Source organism: Eubalaena glacialis, chromosome 19, assembly GCF_028564815.1.
Source record: "Eubalaena glacialis isolate mEubGla1 chromosome 19, mEubGla1.1.hap2.+ XY, whole genome shotgun sequence".
NCBI lineage: Eukaryota > Metazoa > Chordata > Mammalia > Artiodactyla > Balaenidae > Eubalaena > Eubalaena glacialis.
The window spans coordinates 16,231,089-16,251,947 of record NC_083734.1 but is presented as its reverse complement, the minus strand read 5'-3'; the positions used below and the strand labels follow the sequence as shown (position 1 = coordinate 16,251,947).

Genomic DNA, 20,859 nt, shown 5'->3' with positions numbered 1-20,859 from the left:
ATATTATTCAGCCATTAAAAGGATGAAATAATGCCATTTGCAGCAATATGGATGGACCCAGAGATTGTCATACTGAGTGAAGTAAGTCAGAAAGAGAAAGAGAAATATATGATATCCCTTATATGCGGAATCTAAAAAGAAATGATACAAATGAACTCATTTACAAAACAGAAACAGACTCATAGACTTAGAGAACGAACTTATGGTTACCAGGGGGGAAGGGTGCGGGGAAAGGATAGTTAGGGAGTTTGGGATCAACATGTATGCACTGCTATATTTAAGATGGATACCCAACAAGGACCTACTGTATAGCACAGGGGCCTAACTCTGCTCAAAGTTATGTAGGAGTCTGGGGGAGAATGGATGTATATGTATGGCTGAGTTGCTTTGCTGTGCACCTGAAACTATCACAACATTGTTAATCGGCTATACTCCACCCCCACCTCCCCAAAAAAAGGGAAGAATTCTGTAAGTTCCAAATTGGGATGAAAACTAAAATTGCCTGAAGTTAAAAAAAAAAAAATGTTATCCTTAGGAAATAACCTTGTTGGGGTCCAAAAGTTCCAAGCAAAATAGAAGAGGAGAGCACATTTACGGCAAAGAAGGACGACTGTACTGGGGGTTCTGCAAAGATCATACAACTCGACATAATCTTCAAGGATTGGTATCCCTGTCCAAATCTTTATCATACCATACCTACAGCCTCAATGCTGTGAGTCACTTTACTGTGGCAGCCAGGCACAGGATCGATAACTTTTTCTTCTAAAAAGTTTATGCTACACATCTCCAGTTGAGGGGCAAAAATCATGAATATGAGACTTAATTTTTCTTTGAAACCAAAACTCTACTTTAAAAGGATTTGTAATGTCAAATCTTGAAAAAGATAACAATCAGCAGTAAAATTCTGACTTCTTTCTCATTCACAAACAACATTACTGGTTGCCTGTCCAATATTACTGTGTTTCCCTAGTTTAACTAAGAATGCTGCCTGCCTTTCTGCAAAGGCTCTCTGTTCACATCTAGCATTTTCTCAGCCAAACCGGACAGCCTCCAGGAGAGCTGCTGATACGAGATTTGGTTGGCAAAGGCTTCCAGCTCAGAGAAGTAGTACACTCGTAAGGGTGTGGAAGAACTGCTTTTTCTGGAAATACCCTGGCTTCCAACCAGTCAATCCTGGCTTCTCGCTGCAGATTTTCTTTAAACTACGCTCTATACTTTTCTTCTCCATATCAGCTGGACACCTTTCCAAATAAACATCTCTGTGCAGTGCACTACTAAGCCGCGCATTCTTCCAAAGGGAGGGGAGAAATCCTGCTGCACCCCTTCACACAATCTGCTTGCGCTCCAGGCATGGCAGCTACGCACAGATGAAATGACTTTGCAGAAAATTAACAACACCACTTACAGTTTGGATAAAACCTCTTTTTCTGTGTCAACTGCTGGGAAAGCCAGCAGAGCACAGACTCACTGGAGAAGAGATAGGGGTCTGGACACAGGATATGGTGGTATAAACAAAGGGAAGAAGCCATCACGGAAGAAATACAATAAGATGTTTAGACAACCTGTTCATGTACTTATTTGGTTGGATAAGAGTTAAATTTCAGGATTCTCCAGTTTGAAAGTTTTTTTCCCAAATGAGAAAAATATTCACAATGCAAAGAACATGTCCATTCTCGAGAAAACAGAATTATATCTGAAGCTGAATACATTTTCCTTTTTTCAAAAATATGTATATAGATACATATTAAAAAAGTTAAAAAGAACTAGAAGGCAATATTATATAATGAAAGATAATAGTGCTTATCTCTCTTGGTGTTGATTAAATGTCATTTATTGTCTTCTGAAGTTGTCTAAATTTTCTATAACGAACATGAATTATTTTTGTAATAAGAGAAAAACCCAAGACAGAAGACTACACCAATAATCATGAAATAATAGGATGAATTTAGTGATACAAATACTCAAATGCATTTCTAGTTGATTAGCGACTAATTTGGGGAGAACTGGATTGTTCTTTCTGCTCAGAGTACTGTTAAAATTTATATGTCCTAAAATAGTACCATTTGAGGAAGGGGTAAGGAGAAGGTAGTTCTTGAGCGGGTGGCATCAGAGACACAGGGAAGCATGTCTGAAATTAAACAGTTAGATAGTGACTGAATTTGATATTCGTCATGTCTACGTCCTTTGAGGTATTAAGATCTAAGCTCAATGGGAAAGCAACTTGCAAGTTTATAGCTTTGGTCACTTTCAAACGAGTTATTTTTGGCTACAGGCACTTGCCCTTCATAAAAATTAGTCCTGTTACATGGAGACAGTTGGGGGCAGGGTCCATTTGAATGAGTGACTCATAAGTTTTCTATGCACAACACAAAAATTATTTCCAAGGATACAAGAGCAGGGAATATGTGAACCCTCATGGAATTACACACAAAAGACAACAAAGCCAGGTGCTATACAAATGGAAAGGTCAATGACAGTTTTGCCGTATGATCTACATCGAGAAATGGCAACACACATTGGTCAAGTTAAAGTAAAGAAAAGAAGCTCCCCTCCCAGCTCACAGCTTTTCATGAGTAATTTCATAGCTAAACACCACCATGAATCACTTGACAAGCATACATACTCCAAAGTGTCAACAAGTTAATTCAGGGCACGAGCCTTCAATGGCATGAAGTCTGACTGCTTGGTGAAATAAACTCTTATATTCAGGGTGAGATGATGCAGTTTATTCAGTTCCTGTGCATATTTATTCCTCTTCTCTCCTGTTTCCCAGCTTCTAATCACTTCACAAATGTCCTTACCAGAGAAAGGAAGTGAAATTCAAACCAATCGATTTAGTTCCTTGTTAGCATTTTTAGTCAAAGTATGTGGGAATTGGAAATAAAAGTGAGGTTTTGGTGTTCCCCACTGACTTCAATTATCCTTGTTATCCTTGTTCCCACTACCATGTACAGATGAAAACTAGAACTCTTTAACATTTGGGAGATAAATAGGTCTTAGGATTTTAGAAGCTTTCCTAATCCATCTGTCAGAGAGATCTCCTTGGGCTAATTACAAGCCACTGAATGTTCAGGTACCATGAAGAACAATTTTAAGTCACTGAAGATTTGGTAATCAAAAAGTAATTGAGGGACTAAAAATGTAGCTACAAGGTCCCAAATGTTTTACAAGTCCAATAGTCTTTGTTATAAGTAGTTTTCTGCTCTGTTCAGATATATCAGATCTTAGACCCATTTGGCAGATTTAAAAGAGTGGCCTCAAAAAGGATCATTCTTTTTGGATACACTGTATAAAACTACTGTGGACTGGTCTGCTTTGTGGCTCTATTATGTAGGACAGATGAGATCTTTAACAACCCATGGGTAAGAAAGGCCTGATCTGTAGCATTTGCCAATTTCCTCGGTGTAAATTTTCCCACCATAGTCAATTGATGTCACTGAGGAATTGGGAAGAGATGAGCAGAAGCACACCATTATATAACATTTCCATCATACAACAGATGTAAATAACCTTAAGAGCACAGATAATAGTAAAATGTAGTAAACTATAGGAAGTGATGAGGTTTGAGTATTTATGACCTTTGTTTTTAATGTAAGTTACATTTTTTCTAAATATAATAAAATTTGATAATCGTCCCCGCCCCCATGAGTTGGTATGGACTAGCCCCAGCACACCCCTTTAAAGTGGCCCTAAGACTTACCAAGAACACGTGCTCAAATATCTGTGTAGGGCTATCCATCTGACCAAGGATCACTATCATTTCATTATCTATAAATTCCTTGAATTCTCGCAAGTTGCACACCATTTGCATTTCCAATTCAGTTCGTATCTGAAACAGAGATGACATTTTGTACTAATCTCTGAAAAGTCCCTCTGGACTTTCAATCACTCACCATTTCTAGCCCCACTCCTATTATTATTCTACCTCTAGCCTTGGAACAATGGGGACTCAAGGTCTCTTACCTCTTTGGATGTGATATTCTCCAAATCCTTCTGCATCATAATCTCCCTTAATTTGGTTTTAATTAGCCTTTCTGTTCGCTCACGTTCAGTTGGTCTGAGAAGAGAGAGATGGTGATTTTTCTTAGGAGGAATTTGACCAAGTTAATGAATGTGCCATCTGATTATGTTTCCAAACTGGCAGGCCTTCCCTTTGTTACCCTTAAATTTATATTCTGGAGGCATGGGAAAAAGAAAATTATACTTTAAAAAGTTTCTTTTCAGAATGTACAGAATATAAACATGTAGAAATTATTACTTGAAGAGATTGTACATGTCTAAAAGCCCATAAATATATTCACGTATACAGATCCAAGAAGGAGTAAAAGACAAATAAGCTATACTGAGTGTAATACTTTAATGGAGGACCATTTCCCATCAAGTACCCCTGAGTACCACTTGCTGAGCTAGAATACCAAGCTGGGAAGACCAGTGGTGTGACCTACTATGGAACTGGGTCTTCTGTAGCTTAAAAATGCCACCCAATGCTGACCATTTGTTGCTACGGTTCTAGAAAAATGCGAAAGAGAGAAGAGTGATTTCTGCCTTCTTCAATGAAGCAAATTCTCTTCCAAAATGGATTTTAAGGATTAGCTACCTGGAGTACTCCATCCAAAATGTTTTCGTTTTCACAAAAGCTCTCACCAATATCTCTGTGAAATTATTATCCCCATTTTACAGATAAAGGAAATAAACAGCTAAAAGGTTAAATGACATACCAACCATCACTTTCACTGGCAGGAGACCCAGAACTCTCCGTCCAGCCTAACACTCTACCTGCAAGATTATGTTGCTTCCCTTAGTCTTCTGACTCTCTTAAAAACAAAAATTTCCCTTGGAACTTTACTATGAAATCAAACTAGGAAGCTGATTCTCCAATTACTGGAAAGATACTGGTTCAACATAACTAGATGCTTCTCTCTAAAAGCATTATTTCATATTATGCAGAATTTGAGTGAGGCTAACAGAGAGCACTTTCTGTCTCATCTTTCCCTCCTACCTACTTGAGAAAGGTATCTGCCCTGTACACTTCCTTATTTGGAGATGGAAATGGACTAAGCCTTCAGGCATCCTGCCTGCCCTTGCTGCCTACGGCCTTATCACTGGCTGCAAAAATAGCTTCAGTGTAATCTCCAAAGATGGATGCTCTGACCCCACAACCTTGGGGCTCCCCACCACTTGGACTCTTAGTTTCTCACGAACCCTGCAGAGTATAGCTAACGCCTCTGCCAATTCCCTGTCAATCGGCCAAAGCATCCCTGTCTTGACTAGGATTAACATTCTTAACCATGCTCCCCACCATTTTTCCTAGACATAGCTAATGGTAGAAAGTTATACATTTCAGTCTTCTACTAAAAATAAATATTGGTAAAAAACAAATTTTAGCACCTGTGTGCATTGGTTCGATTCCCTAGTTTAGCAGACTTTCTCCCAATCCTTCACATTTGTTGGGCCAGAGTGGTTTGGGAGCAGACATACCTGGGTTTTAATCCCAGCCCTGCTACTTACTAGTGGTATGACCTTGAACAAATACCTTCCCTTTGCTGAACCTCTGTTTCCTTTTCTATAAAATGCGAACTGCCTTTTCTATAAAATGCGAACCTCTGCCTCACGAGGTTTTTATGAGAATTAAATGAGATACCATGTATGAAGCGCCTGGCATAACATCTGACGTACACTGGAGGCACCATACACCTATGTTCCCTGCTCTACCTTCCTTGGATTTCAAAATAGAAACTTTATTCACAGTAGAGCACTTAAGTCCATTTTGGCATACATTCTCTTCTGTATCCTCAGCATTATTTTTTAGGCTTTTCTAGTCAACTTAGGGAAGAAGAGGGAATGGAAAAGCATTACAACACAAACATACTTTCTCCCTTGATTTCACTAGAGAAAAATCTGGAAAATACATATACACACAAAGAAAATAAAAATCACTGAAAATCCCCCTGTCATTATTAATACTCTCACCTACAGCTCTCAGTCTCTTTTTCTATAGACAGATAGACATTTGTTTATTAAATATATCTTAAATTGTGGTTATATTGTACCTAGTAAGAATTAACATTTAATGAGCCTTTACCATGTGCCAGGGACTACATTTTACATAATTATTATTATTTTTTTTGCTCAGGGACAGAGAGAGATTATGGGCAATTTCATTTTCTTTCCTTTTTGTGCTGTAATTTCCAAATCTTCTCTAATAAAATCAGGAAAAATGAAAAGTCTGATTCAAAATGTCCATTTATGAACCAGATGAGACATCCATTTCTCCAATACCCATCAACCAGTCATAAAGCATGAAATCAATAACACTGCCCACGATTCTGAAAGCCATACATACTATCCTTATCTTTTTAGTTACTGTGGAATCTTATTTATTTGTTTGTTTATTTATTTATTTATGGCTGCGCTGGGTCTTCGTTGCTGCCCGCGGGCCTTTTCTAGTTGCGTGATTGGGGGCTACTCTTCGTTGCAGTGCGCGGGCTTCTCATTGCGATGGCTTTTCACGGGCTCTAGGCGCGCAGGCTGCAGTAGTTGTGGCTCGCGGGCTCTAGAGTGCAGGCTCAGTAGTTGTGGCGAATGGGCCTAGCTGCTTCATGGCATGTGGGATCTTCCCGGACCAGGGCTTGAACCCATGTCCCCTGCACTGGCAGGCATATTCCGAACCGCTGCGCCACCAGGGAAGCCCCAGTTACTGTGCAATCTTGAAAGGACTAGAGCTACTAGTACTAACTGGTCCTCGTACCAATAATACCCTATACAAAAAAGCTTTCACTGTTTTTTTTTGACTGTTCCATTCACACAATTCTTGGAAATTTCACCTTTTCTAGTAAAAAGCATTTATTATCTAAATTAAGCCTTTAAAAAAAGAATCATGAATTGTTTTGGTATCACTTTAGGAATCTGAAGGTAAAGGTTTGTAAGACCATTTAGCAAGTAGCTACTCTTCTTTCCCAGATGTAGAACACCTTGGAAGTGCAGAAAAATCAATTCAGAGCAAAATAAACATCCTGATTAATTTCCAAAGCAGGAACTAAGTGTGAAAAAATTTCCAAAATAGTCACATAAGTTTCAACACATAGACCTAAAAAGGAAATAAACATCAGCTCCACCTTAGGCTATCCAATTTGCAGTACAGCAGGGAGATTTAATAAAAATGTTACAGACCTAACAAGGCAAATGTGGGGCTGAGTAAGACAGAAATTACAATATATATTTTTAAAAATTTGAACAGAAATCAGTTAAAAATTAGCATAACAACGTATGTATTCTAAATTGACTGGAAACATCTTGTTTTCTTAAGTATTAGCAACATCCCTCTAAAAGCTTCTCTATGTCATTAATTTGCTTAGGAAATGCTTCTTTTAAGATAATGGAAAGTCAGACTTCAGCCTAACTCCTTTAAACTCAAATTTCAAATTAGTGGAATCTGAATTAATGGGATTTTATGGTATTGCAGTTCTTAACTATGGAGACTCCACTGTGCCCAGGAAACTCTTCAGGCCTTTGCACACAACAGAAAGGACAGGTTTCTTTGCGTGGCAGATGTGTAGTGCAGACAATGACTAATATCACTGGTAAGGTTAATTCCCTAAGAGGAGAGATTAGGGAGGAACATGCTGGTTCTGACCCCCGAGAACACAACAGAGAGGACTTCCATGATCCTCAGCAAGATGACTTACATGTCTGTGAAAAGAGCTGGAGAGTCAGGCCGGTGGGACTGCACATCCTGCATAGCATTCCATTCATTGACTGAGGATTGATCTGAGTTGATATGGCTCTCATAATAACTCACCCAGGTGAGAAACAGGCTGCCAGGGTAGTAGTTATGCATTCTGGCGACTTCACAAGCCTTGTGTAGACTCTGTAGTGCAGACCTGAAAGATATGCTGGGAAATGAGCACTGGAGAACTGTGGGGATACCAAAAGGCCAATAATCCATGTGCTCCCCAAACTCTTCCAATTTTTAAATCCTATAGAGTTGGGCCTCTGGAGAATCTATTCCTTGGAATTCAAGATTCTCTGATTCTGATCATACTACATTATCTCTTCATAGCAATCAACTAGACATTTCTTGCTGAAAGATATGATGCATTATTAAGGCAGCGGGTAGAGGGGAGGAGGAGAACTGACAAGCTACCAGTGAAAAACAGGTCTGAGTACCTATGGAGCTCACAATCCTGTAGTTGGAACCACGCTGTGGCTACTGTCACTAGAGAACTAAAGATCTACTTCATTTACTACACAAACATTTGTTTCTCTTGGCACAGAGTCACGTCAGACCATGTATTCCCTATGACTCTTAGAGGTTCCACAACAATCACATAGACAGATGTTCCTAAGCCTTGATGACAAGTCCTTTAATGTCCAGGATGTACTGATCTAATGACATCTGTCATTCTTGCTACCTTAGTCTCCTAGTCTTTTTAAACCATTTATTCATACACTTGAGCTACTTTCTAAGAACAGCTCTGGTTATACTGAGACTAATTAAATCTCTGACTCTGAACTCAGGAACTCAAGAAGGGTAAACAAAACTGAAAAGTACCTTTTTGGTTATATACTTGGGAAAACTAAAGCCAGAAATGCCAGGAAGAGTTATACAAGAGCAGGCATCTTTCTATGTTTTTGTTTACTGATTTGTCTCAAGTGCCTAAAAGAATGCCTTCTTTAAAAAAAAAAAAAGAATGCCTTCTAGTTCAAAGTTGGAGCACAGTTAAAATTTGTTGAATGAAATGTCTTATTAGCTATAAACTAATGTCTCTCTCCTAAGGGAAAAGGATAGTATGCGAGAACTCTGTGGCCAATCTATTCCCATCTTTTTCTTAAAAATGCCTTTTTATTGTTTTTTTTCTTTCATAACAAATGTGATCATGCTCATTTTAGAAAATTTAGGGACCTCAGGTAAACGGCAGAAATATCCTGTAATCTGACTGCCCAGAAATAACCACTGTTGGTCTCTGCAGAGATCTAAAATAAAGATGATCATATTCTGCATACCATTTAACTTGTTCTTTTACTATACACCTTGTCATCAACATCTTTCCAGGTCAATAAATATTCTTCAACTAGATAATTTTTAATGGTTGCATAATATTTAGAAACATGGATGTACCATAATTTAACTGATTCCTATTATTTTAGCCATTTAAATTGCTTTCCATTTTTTGCTACTATTAGAACACTGACAAACATTCTTATAGTTAAAAATTTGCACACACCCTTGATTATTACCTTAGGATAAATTCTTAGAAGCAGAATTACTATGTCCAAGGGTATACAAAATGATACAGAAAGCTGGCAAATCATTCTCCAGAAAGGTTGTTCCAGTTTATTTTCCCACAAGTAAGTCTATGACAGTGCTGTTCCTTGAGTCCTTGTCAACCCCGTATAATGTAAATTAAAAAATAAAATCATGACCAATTTCATGAGAAAAACATGCCAGTCCATTTTTAATAGGGAAACATTTTCCCGTAAGAACAAAGTTGCAGAATCTTTTAACATGCCTCCTTTTTACTTAAAGTAAGCCAAATTCTCCGAATTCTCAGCAAATTTCAGTTTCTTACACAGATTCAAAGGTGAAAGCCAGCTTAGTGCAATGTACAGGATATTCGATGCATGTTTTCTTCATCCAGGAAACACATGCTTCAAAAGCATATGCCACAAGTGTCTGGTGCAAGTGTCCTAAAACACACTCAAGGCATAACCAGCTCATACTTCAGCTGCATACAGGAGAGCGAGGCTGCAGTAACTACTTTCCTGTGAAGGAAACACCTGGTCTAAATGCTGCTTTGATCCATACATCATCTTTTTCTTTTCTTTTCTTTTTTTTTTTTTGTGACTTTCAGTTCACTACTCCTCATGTGGTACACCAAAAAAAGTTTATTCTGCAATAAGCCAACAGAGCTAGGACTAGTCAGTCTACTTTAGAACATCAAAGCTTGAATTACTTGAATCCTTAAGAATTAAGACTGCTTTGTACTCCTCCCCAAAATATAACTGAAAACACTGCATTTATGGGACTTAGGACTTATGGGTTTTACCTGGTATAGGTCAGTTGCTTTTAATGGACCCTTAGTCAAAAGAGGTCATAAGTTTTCTATGAGAAATTTATCTGTGAAATATGCCCTAAATCTAAAAATTGGTCTAAACACATAACCTGAAACTCTGTCCTACCTCAATTACTGCATGAAATAAGATTTAATTGTTCAGTTGACTCTCTTTTAGGACCGCACCCACGTCAAGCCTATCAATCCTGTTATTCAGGGGTAAGTTATCTCCCTGGAGTCTTTTTCAGGCTCCTTTATTTCTTGTTTGGCTTGCATTCTGCCCATTCTACTCCTCATGGGGACTTCCACTATAGAACAGGCAACTGAATGAGGAACTGAAATTCAAGTCGCTGACTAGGGGATGACTCTGAATCTTAAGAGTCACATCATTCCCTGCTTGTACTGGATCATTTTTCTAGATAATCTAGAACAAGAGAATAAGAATCTATTCTGTCTAAATGCAAGAGATACTCTTAGGCCAGTTATATAACCTCTCCAAACTTTGGTTTTCTCACCCATAAGAAGGAGCTAATAATACTATTTTAGGGAGTTGGTGTGATGATTAGATGTATTCCATGTAAAGCACTAGGCTCAATGTCTGACATATATAGTAAGTAACCCAAAAGTGTCAGTACACCAGCTGATGGTTATTAACAACTACAGTGTCTTTTCTAGGCTTTATTTGCATTATATAAATAGTCTCACAAACAGTTGCCAGCAATTAGATGGAAACTTATCGATGTATAATATAACTCCATCAATGCTATCCCTGATTACCTGAAGAAAGGGGAAGTTAATGCATAGTCGTGAATGTTCTAGACTCGGCTCTAGACTGCTACTAACTTGTCACTGTGTCCCTATAAAACTCAGTTCCAACTGGCTATTTGATCCATTAAGTGTCTTCCAGAGTCTAAGAGCACCTCTGAGTTTCACTTGTTCACCAACGCTGAAGGCCTTCCATTGTGATAATCTGAAAACTGAACTTCTAAGTCATCTTTAACTATGATGGCCACACAGACAGAACACACAAAATCCTATACACACAAACAGATGATAGAGCATTCTCATAAAGAACTGTACATTTCAAATACTACTTCTCACAAAATATTGTTCCAATAACATTAAAAAAACTTTCACAGAGATATTAAAAGTCCTCTTACCACATTGCCTGCACAGACACAGGTTTGAATATGTGAACTCTGTTATCTGTTGATACGCTGAACCCACTAAGGAAAACAGAATGAGACAAAAATCCATAAATGAGAGTAGGTTATTTCAGTTGTGAGTTTTCAAAGCTGTTTCCCAGGCTAGCAATTGCTGGCTCAGTAGAAGGTATCATCAGGCACTTTGTGTAGAAGTTAACTGGAGTATGGGACTTGACTGAAAAGCTTCAACGAATTGTCTGATTTTATCTACCAAGCAAAATGAATGGACTCCCACATTGGAGTCAGGGAATTACATACTGCTTCCCAGCTATAGCTATGGACAAACTGTTCTGCTGTATGTTTCTATTTGGAAGTCTTGTGGGTTCTTAGCAAACCTGACCCTGGTTTTATAAACTGGAGCAAACATCTTGCGTCTCTTGAGGACACATTCTAAAAACACCAGTAGGTGGGGGTGGGGGGGGTCACAGGAAAGAACTGGCACAGGAATGGGTTATACTGTAGGCTGACAGCTGGCAGAGGCAGCAAGAGGTTATTTGAAACAGAACATATCATCCTCTGGGAGAGCACTGCAACAGTCCCACATGCTCAGATTAAAGAGTGAGCCAACAAACTAGTTCTTCTTTGTTTGGATTCTTACCATAGTCGGTCTAGAGGAGCAGACGTGAGAGGCTCTGGCAAGTTGTAATTTTACTCTACTTTACAAAACAGGAGTTTAAAAAGACTCACTGAGCTGCTGACATGACAGTTCAGTTGGGCACAATGGGCCTCCCATTCAGCTGAATGAATGGGCACTAAGATGGAATCCCACCCCTTGGCTTTCTGTAGGAGAATAAAAAGGGAAAGCTCTTACCCATCACCATCCAAATGAATTAGGGTGTCACTCCAGAGAGGTAGGACTAAGCCCATGGTACAAGTGCTACTGCAAGACAAGAAATAGTCCATAAGTTACTTCCTGTTACTTTAGGAAGCAGCTGTTTATTAACTCTTTCACTACAAAGGATAAGTCCCTAAGCTCTAAATTCTGACATAAGTGCAGAAATTTCTATCATATTACTAGTAACCCAACATATGTGCCCAGGAGCTGTTTTAAACAGGTGTTAGTTAGGTCTCTATGTATTAAACATAGAGAACTTATTGACTGAGCTTCCTTTACTGCTATCTTGCACATGGCCACTGTCTAAAAAGTCCAGGTGATCGCTGACTTGCGATTGGCAGGTCTCAGCCCAAGTTCACAGCACCCAGTTCAACTCAGAATTATTTCTAATGCCAAGAACTATTGCTAGTTACTGAAGACCTCTGAATATGTGATTTGCTCAATTCTAATCCTGAGGTTTACATAGATTTATTAAATAAGAACATACTCAATAGTCTAAAAGGGAAAAGTAATTGTTAATGGCTTGTAATCAAGTTAGAGAGACAAAACAGACACATTACAACTTAAATAAATAAAACAGTGCTTGGTGGCTGTGCACTGAAACAGCACTGCTGAAATGCAGAGTGAAGCGGAATGTCAACAACCAAAAAAAGGGTAGCTCTAGTATGGTATGTTAAAATATTATTTAAATCACACCCTATCCCAGGGAGGAAACTAGCTTTAAGTTAATGGAACAGGTTGGGATGGGAAGCCATGGACTCCCAATTGTGTCTCTATCACACCACTTCTCTGGACAACTATAATCTACCTTAGAACTCTGCCACTTTCTCTCCTTAAGGCTGCCATAAACCATTTTCCCCTCCATCCAGTCTCCCAAAGGCTCCTACACCCTCTCCCTTCCAATATATCTAGAAAAGCAGCATGGTATAGTAGAAAGAACACCAGATGTAGGAGGTGGAACAGCAAAGTATGGTTAAGAGCATAGGCTCTGGAGTCAGAGGGGCTTTGGAATCTGGATTCTGCATTAACTGTATAATTTTAGGCAAATTATTTAATTGCGTTGTGCTCCAGTTTCCTCATCTGTAAAACTCGGATAAAACCACTTTCTTTATTGGGCTGTTTTGAAGGTTAAATTAGATAACACACCAAAAAAAAAATGTGTACAACAGTGCCTAAAACACAATAACAACTACCACTTATTGAGCAGTTATACTATATCAAAAGATCTGGATTCGATCTCCTTCAGTATTTCAATTCCTTTTGACAAGTTATTTAACCTCTCACAGCCTTAATTTCTTCATCTTAAAATATAGGTAATGAAATCTAAGTTTCACAGGGTTATCATAAAAATTTAAAATATTTAAAGTGAAACAATACATATGAATGTATTGTCATGTAAAACAAATGTTGAATATGAATCTGTGGTGGGTGCTCTGACACAATGGAAAGTGATTTTGGCAGGGCAGGGTGGGGGACATTATGAAAAATGCATTAAAAACAACATGGGGAATACTGAACTCCCACGGCTGCTGGAGTCACTGCAGGGCTAACAAAGGCCATTCCCTAGTTGGGCTGTATCTAAGGCTCTGCACTGCACTTGCTGGCCTGTGTTACTCACAACTCCACTAGTGATTCCAGAGTTCAGGAGATTCAAATCAAGATTGCCAACAGCTTAGGCACATTGTAACCTTGGGCCTGAACTCCTGAACAGCTATCAAGCCAGGCCCTGGAGGGAGGAAGACTGCTCCACCACTGTTTTTGTTGACTAGATGAGGTGAGTACAAGGAAAACCTGTTTTGAAAATGGCTTCCCAAGGTTGAGCGAGTTATTTTTAGAGTAGTTTTTTTTTTTTTCCTTAAGTGAATGCTTAGCTAGGTCCTAGCAGCAAGTATAATTTGAGTATAAACATGAAGGATTTATAGCTTAGTGACAAATTGAGAAATTAAGTAACTACAGAAGATACCAAAGGTCCAAAAGAGTGTGATCTATGAGCTTGTGACCAGACACCAGTTAACCTTTAGACAAGTGACAATGATATGCAGGAACCAAACATCACATTTTCTGCTTGTATTCAGGTCAGAATGCTTTTTTACATTAAGAAGTAGCTTTTTCACATGACAGGAAAGAGAGGCCTGAATTAGGCACACCTAGTATTTTTATCTAGTTTATCTTGAGTCTCATGAAATTTTCTCCATTAAAGTATAGTTACTTATTTTAATAGATACTCATTCCATTAAAAAATTATTTATTGAGTGCCGCTATGTACCAGACATTTCAAGGTGTTGGGGGTATGAAGAAAAATTATAAAATAATACCATAAAACTCTATTACTTTATAACTTGAAATATATACCAAATGCAATTTGGAAACCAAGGTTATACCTTTTATTTAAAAATTTATTACTTAAAATATAACACAATACTCACAGAACTTATAAATAGGCTAAATAAACTGGCTGTAATATATCTTGAGAATTACTTGGGATGAGCATGTCATAAACAATCTGGGTTCCACTTTGGTTTAATACTGTTTTGAAACACTAACTTTTTATATTCTCAGATACAAAATGATACAGATTCCTTCAAACAGCAACTGAGATAGAAATGACACTAGATTACTTGAGCAACAGTATTCTGAAGTGGGCAGCAATTTTCTTACTGTCCAAGCTCATTCAAACAGAGGGTGTAGGGGAATTCATAATATCAAATTTACCAAGTAGAATGAAAACTAGTTTCTATAACTTTTCTTATCACATTTTGTCTTCCATAAATGAAAATTTTCTTTTGTTAGTCAGATACGATTCAGGCAGGACTATTAGCAAAGACAGATGCAGTTTACCGAGGATAAATTACTGGGCACCCACATTAATAAGCATTCTTTATGATTTCTGGGAACGTTTAGGACAAAGTGAAAGAGAGATAAGATTAGACATCTGATTTCCCACACTCTGGGTCAGGAGAATCTGAAGTTGTCGCCTTCTCTCTCTAGGGTAAGACTCAAATGACATTTCCATGCAGCTCCAGTTCCTGTTTTATGGGCTTTCCAAAGGAGTAGTCAGGGAGAACCAAACAAAGGAAATAAGATGGAGAGCAGCACTGTCCACCCGATCCTTCTGCAATGATGGAAATGTTCTGTAAGTGTACTGTCCAACAGGGAAGCCACAAGACACATGCAGCTAGAGTACTTGAAATGTGGCTAGCTGTGGCTGAGGAACTGAAATTTTAATTTTATTTAATTTTAATTTATTTAAATAGTTACAATGTGATTAGTGGCTATTATACTGGACAGTACAGATCTAGAGACATAAAAACCCAAATCAGAGGTCTTAAAGTACTAATGAATGTAAGCAAGGTAGGTATTCTTAGAGGATAAATGCTTATTGAAAGATCTGTGTTGCTTAGCTAACACCAGAGGTTAAAACCATGCAGGAGAAAAAGCTTCCTAAATGTGGTTTACAAGCCTGTGTAATTTCAGAGCATACAATTAAAGGCTGTAAGTGGTATACAAGGTAACAACTCTGGCCTTGTGATCCTGGTGAACCCACATATCATTTTCAGGTTGACTGCTATGTACAAGCTCAGGTAAACACTAGTTTGGGAATCTTTCTGGTGACAATGTGATTTTTTTTTCCTTCCAACATCAGGACAATGAGAATCACTCTTAGTCTCCTCTTCTCTTTGTGGCTAAATTCTCCCAGGCCTGGGTCACACCCCTAGCTACTCCACCATCGCATTCTAGTCCTGAACCAGGAAGTCAATGCTTTGAGATATCTGGCAGGATTTCCTGAGGCTTATTATCTACAGTGCAAAGGTCTGCTTAGCAGCCACATTCCACAGTCTTCCCAAGGTTTCTCCAGAAAAAATGGGAAAATAAAATGGAAAGCAACAAACCTTAGTGGCACAAAAAAGCCAGGTGATACATGGTATCTTTAATCTTAGGATGTATAGTGCTGCTAAAGCCAAAGGTAAATGATTATAAAAGGTTCTGTTTTGAGTTTAAACAATCATCCCCCCTGCCTTTTTTTAACTCAGAAGAAGAAAAAAGGAAGTGTAACATTTGACAAAAGCAAGGTGCAAGGCCATGGATATAAGAGACTGGAATTAAAGTGGGCTCTCTTTGAACCCAGAACCCACTGGTACACTATCACAAAGGGTGTGTGCCCCAGAACCACCAAATGAATCGTTACTGCTTAAAATAATGTGGACTGCAAAGAAAAGCCAGTTTTTTTCCCCCCTTGGAGATAGAAATTTAAACCATTTGCTTTATATCATTACCACCTAAAGATGAGAGGAAGAAGGTAAGGAATAGTGGTAAATTAGGAACACACAACCAAAGACATTCACTAAACATTTTTGTCTCTCAAGATTGTGTGACTAAGATACTTTTGATGTTCTCTAGTTTTACGCACCGAACTTTTAGATTAGAACTGCATAAGATGTTTTTGTGATAACTCAAAAGGTAACTGGAGTGGGTTGTTTAAAAAGAGGTTTTCTCATTCTCCCCTCTGTGGTACCATACCTGTCATTAGAGGAGAAATCCATTCCTAGGACGATGCTTTCTTCAGTGTCTTGTCTACCATTAGTTGAAACCACTACCATATAGCGTGTTCGATTCTGGTAAGTACTTTCTAGTCTTACAGCCTGGAGGTTAATAGACAATAAAGAAATTAAGAAATTTAGAAGATCAATTTTAGATCATTCAACCCTTTTTACATCACCATTTTAAAGCATACTCAAGGAGAGAGAAGAGCCAGTAATTAGGAGACCTAAATTCAAATCCCAGTTCATGTATTAACTATGAAAACTTCAGTAAGTTAATTGGAGGGAAATATAATAATACCTATTCCACTGGGTTGTAAGAATCATATGAAATAATGCATGTAAAGTACAGTGCTTGGCATATACTAAATGCTCAATAAATGTTTGCTATTAGGATAATTTATAACAATAACGATTAACGGGGCATGTTCTAATGATCTAAGAGTGGAATGTGAGGTATATGAATGTGAGCACCTGACTCACAGATCCATGTCCCGCAAACAATTATAATAGGAAGCAAAGTTTAATATCTAAGAGGAATATGCTCTATTGCATTCTTACAGATTATACACTACAAGATTTTCTTCTTTAGTTTCAAATATCAGAAGTTTATATTATTTTTGTCAAAATTATGATATTTTAAAAGGTCCTTCAGAAAATTCAAATATGCACATGGTCTTAGATGATATTAAGGATTTACTGTTAGTGTGATAATGGCATTGTGGTTATGCCTTTTTCTTAAATATCTGCAGTGAGATGACATGAAGCCCAAGTTTTACTTTAAAATCTTCCAACAATGGGAAGCAACAAGATATTCTTCAGTAGGTGAATGGATAAACTGTGGTATATCCAGATAATGGACTAAAAAGAAATGAGCTATCAAGCCATGAAAAGACATGGAGGAATCTTACAGGCATATTACTAAGTGAAAGAAGCCAATGTGAAGAGGCTAGATAGATAGTATGATTCCAACTCTATGACATTCTGGAAAAGGCAAAACTATGGAGTCAATAAAAAGATCAGTAGTTGCCAGGGGTAAGGGGAGCACCAAGGATTTTTAGGGCAGTGAAATTACTCTGTATGATACTCAAGTGGTAGATATGTGTCATTACACATTTGCCAAAACCCATAAAATGTATAGCACCCAAGAGTGAACCCCAATGTAACTATGGACTTTGAGTAAAAATGATGTGTCAACGTAGGTCCATCAGTTGTGACAAATGTTCAGCTCTTGTGGGAGATCGTGATAATGGGGGAGGCTATGCTTGAGTGAGAATAGAGGGTACGTGGCAAGTCTCTGTACCTTCTGCTCAATTTTACTGTGAACATAAAATTGTTCTAAAAAATGCAGTCTATTAAAAAAATTTGCTAAGAGGGTAGATCTTCTATTAAGTTCACCATCATTGTCATCGTCATAAGGAGGAGGAAGAGGAGGGAGCGAGGGTTGGAGGAAACTTTTAGAGGTGATGAATATGTCTATGACATAGACTGTGGTAACGGTTTCACAGGTACATTCTTATCTCCAAACTCATCAAGTTGTATATATTAAATATGTACAACTTTTTGTATGTCAATCGTACCTCAATAAAGTGGTTTTAAAAAGGTTCCAGCAAAGAAAGAATAAAAGGGGGAGATAAATGAAAGAAATCTGGCAAAATGTTGATGGTTATTAAAGTTGGGTAACGGGTTCATGCAGACATATTTTCTACTTTATATGTTTGGGAATTTTCTTAATAAGAAGGCTCAAAAAGATACTTTATAAACCTTAAAAATAAAGTAAAATGGCTACTAGTCAACATTCATTCAATTATTTACTCTGTATCTACAGTGTATATCATCAGAGCAGCCATGAGGATTCAATGGTGGAAGAGAGAGATATGGTTCCTGCCCTCACAGACTGTACAGTCTAGACTACTCTTCTTTTTTTCTGTTAATAAAAAGCCAGGAAGATGTGCACTGGAGGCAATATCCTCTGTATAACATACTCTCCCACGCCCACTCCTTATCTCAGAAGAGAAACCGTTCCAATCCTATCACCTGGCTCAAGAAATTTGTCACAAATTTGATAGAAATTTCTATTTGGAATTCTTTCAGCGCTACTCTTCTTGGAGTCTCCTCCTTCGTTCTGTCACTATTCCAAAAGTGGCCAGGCAAAGAAAAAAAAGAGACATCAAATGACCCACTTAGAAAGGCAGAGGTGAGTCTCTCCTGGCTGTCTTTTCACCTCTATTCTGATACTCCTAGGAAAAGCTACTTGTAAGCACAAACACCTGAAGTAACTACATTAAGCTTGTCTCTAATAAAGAGCTGATACACCAAGAATGTAATTCCCACCATACTAACTCCATGTACCAGGTAGAGAGCTGTATTGCTGACTTTTATGTTCCATGAAATAACAGAACATTTCAAACCAAATTCACTTGTGAGAAGCTAAGAGGAACTAATATTTAAACTGATGAAGGTCTAGCCCTATTTGGCTGGGACCAAGTGAGCATTATACACATAGAGCTATGAGTAGTAGTAAATGCACATGAGGAGGACTGACAGGCAGCACAGACTCTATGATTCTAGAAACATTCCACAAAATATTAAACTAACCAAAAGCCTGGTGCAGGTAAACTAGAATTTCTTATAAACAAGATCTCAGATATTATTACATATCTAAACCTGGGCTTGCTTTGGCAAGCTCTGATCTAACTGTTCAGTTTCCTGAATATGTATGTTAGAGGCCTTTTATCCTGTCAAAGCTCTGAGAATTTCTGGAAAGGCTTACATGCAAATGGCATGGAAACAACTGAACTATGCTTCTGATCATTTATCTATAACTTCTACGCCAACTAGTGGGGACTGATTGGCTAAGTTGAAGCTGATAAAGGTAAAAACAAAAACAAACAAAAGAACTCCATAAATATTACCTATTATGCAAGTTATCAGGCCAAGTTATCAGGTGGGTAGCAAGTTTCTTTGTGATATTCAAATAAAACATTAGTTGTTTCTCTTTTAAAAGTGAGGTGTGTATCTGTTTGTTTATCTATGAATCTATTTAAAATATAAAGAGCATTTCAAATGTTTGGCCCTCTCTTGCTTAGTCTAATCAGAACAGAAGATCCTAAACCTAATGGGAAAGGCCCCAGTCATCTCACACTGATTTAGGCTTGAGTAACTGGCACATCACAGATTCATTCCATTTTAAGCTTCTTAGATGGAAGAATAGCACTTAGAGGTCTTGGGATTTGATCATGGACCTCTAGATAGCACCTGCAGTTATTACTAAACTTTTACTAAACGGAAGTGGAGCTTTAATCAGGGGGTGAGAAGCCATGACATTAACTTAACACCTACATCCTAATTAGAAGGACAAGATCAAATTTTTTTTTTTAATTTATTTATTTTATTTATTTATTTTTGGCTGCGTTGGGTCTTCGTTGCTGCGCACGGGCTTTCTCTAGTTGCAGTGAGCGGGGGCTACTCTTTGTTGCTGTGCATGGGCTTCTTATTGCAGTGGCTTTTCTTGTTGTGGAGCATGGACTCTAGGCACACGGGCTTCAGTAGTTGTGGCACGTGGGCTTAGCTGCTCCACGGCATGTGGGATCTTCCCGGACCAGGACTTGAACCTGTGTCCCCTGCATCAGGAGGCAGATTATTAACCACTGTGCCACCAGGGAAGCCCAAAATCAAATTTTTTTATAAAAAATTTTTTTTGCAATGCCAGGGGACAGACCTGAGGCTTCGAAATTCCCTTTAAGCTTCAAGATTCTAGATTAAGGAAATAAATAAAAATTTAAGAGCCACAGCATAGAGAAAAAACTAATACCCACCCTGGTTTGAGGTCTATTTCACTCCTGTGTTGGGGAGATTGACAAAGTCTAATAATCTAATTTGATTCATTAAGTCAATCAGAGAAATATAGTTTAAAATGGCAGTTTGCACATAGTACCCTAATATTAGAATTGGCAGGAATTCCAATGTTTCCTCAGTTTCCAGAACTCACATGGAATAGATGACAAATAAGGCAACAATTCAGATGCATTTGATTAAAGTTCTCATTGAAAAGGATACTACTGAAGTTTACTCTAATCTCCCAAATAAAATAACATTTTGGATTTTGTTTTAACGTCTTTATTGGAGTATAATTGCTTTACAATGGTGTGTTAGTTTCTGCTTTATAACAAAGTGAATCAGCTATACATAAACATATATCTCCATATCTCCTCAACATTTTGGATTAA

At 38.0% G+C, this 20,859-nt stretch overlaps 1 protein-coding gene across 7 annotated transcripts in view; it reads right to left on the bottom strand.

Moving 5' to 3' along the window:
• The window catches only part of SSH2 (slingshot protein phosphatase 2), a 238,218-nt gene that overhangs the window by 28,716 nt on the left and 188,643 nt on the right, over positions 1-20,859 (bottom strand). For 3 of the 7 annotated variants that reach the window (XM_061175653.1, XM_061175655.1, XM_061175654.1), the window contains 6 exons: positions 16,611-16,732; positions 12,069-12,137; positions 11,213-11,278; positions 7,686-7,880; positions 3,964-4,057; positions 3,701-3,829 (listed from right to left, as the gene is read on the bottom strand). In XM_061175653.1, coding sequence (XP_061031636.1) covers positions 3,701-3,829; positions 3,964-4,057; positions 7,686-7,880; positions 11,213-11,278; positions 12,069-12,137; positions 16,611-16,732 — 675 coding nt within the window. The remainder of the gene's footprint in view (positions 1-3,700; positions 3,830-3,963; positions 4,058-7,685; positions 7,881-11,212; positions 11,279-12,068; positions 12,138-16,610; positions 16,733-20,859) is intronic. The other 4 variants (XM_061175658.1, XM_061175657.1, XM_061175656.1 and 1 more) reach the window with 3 other exon arrangements.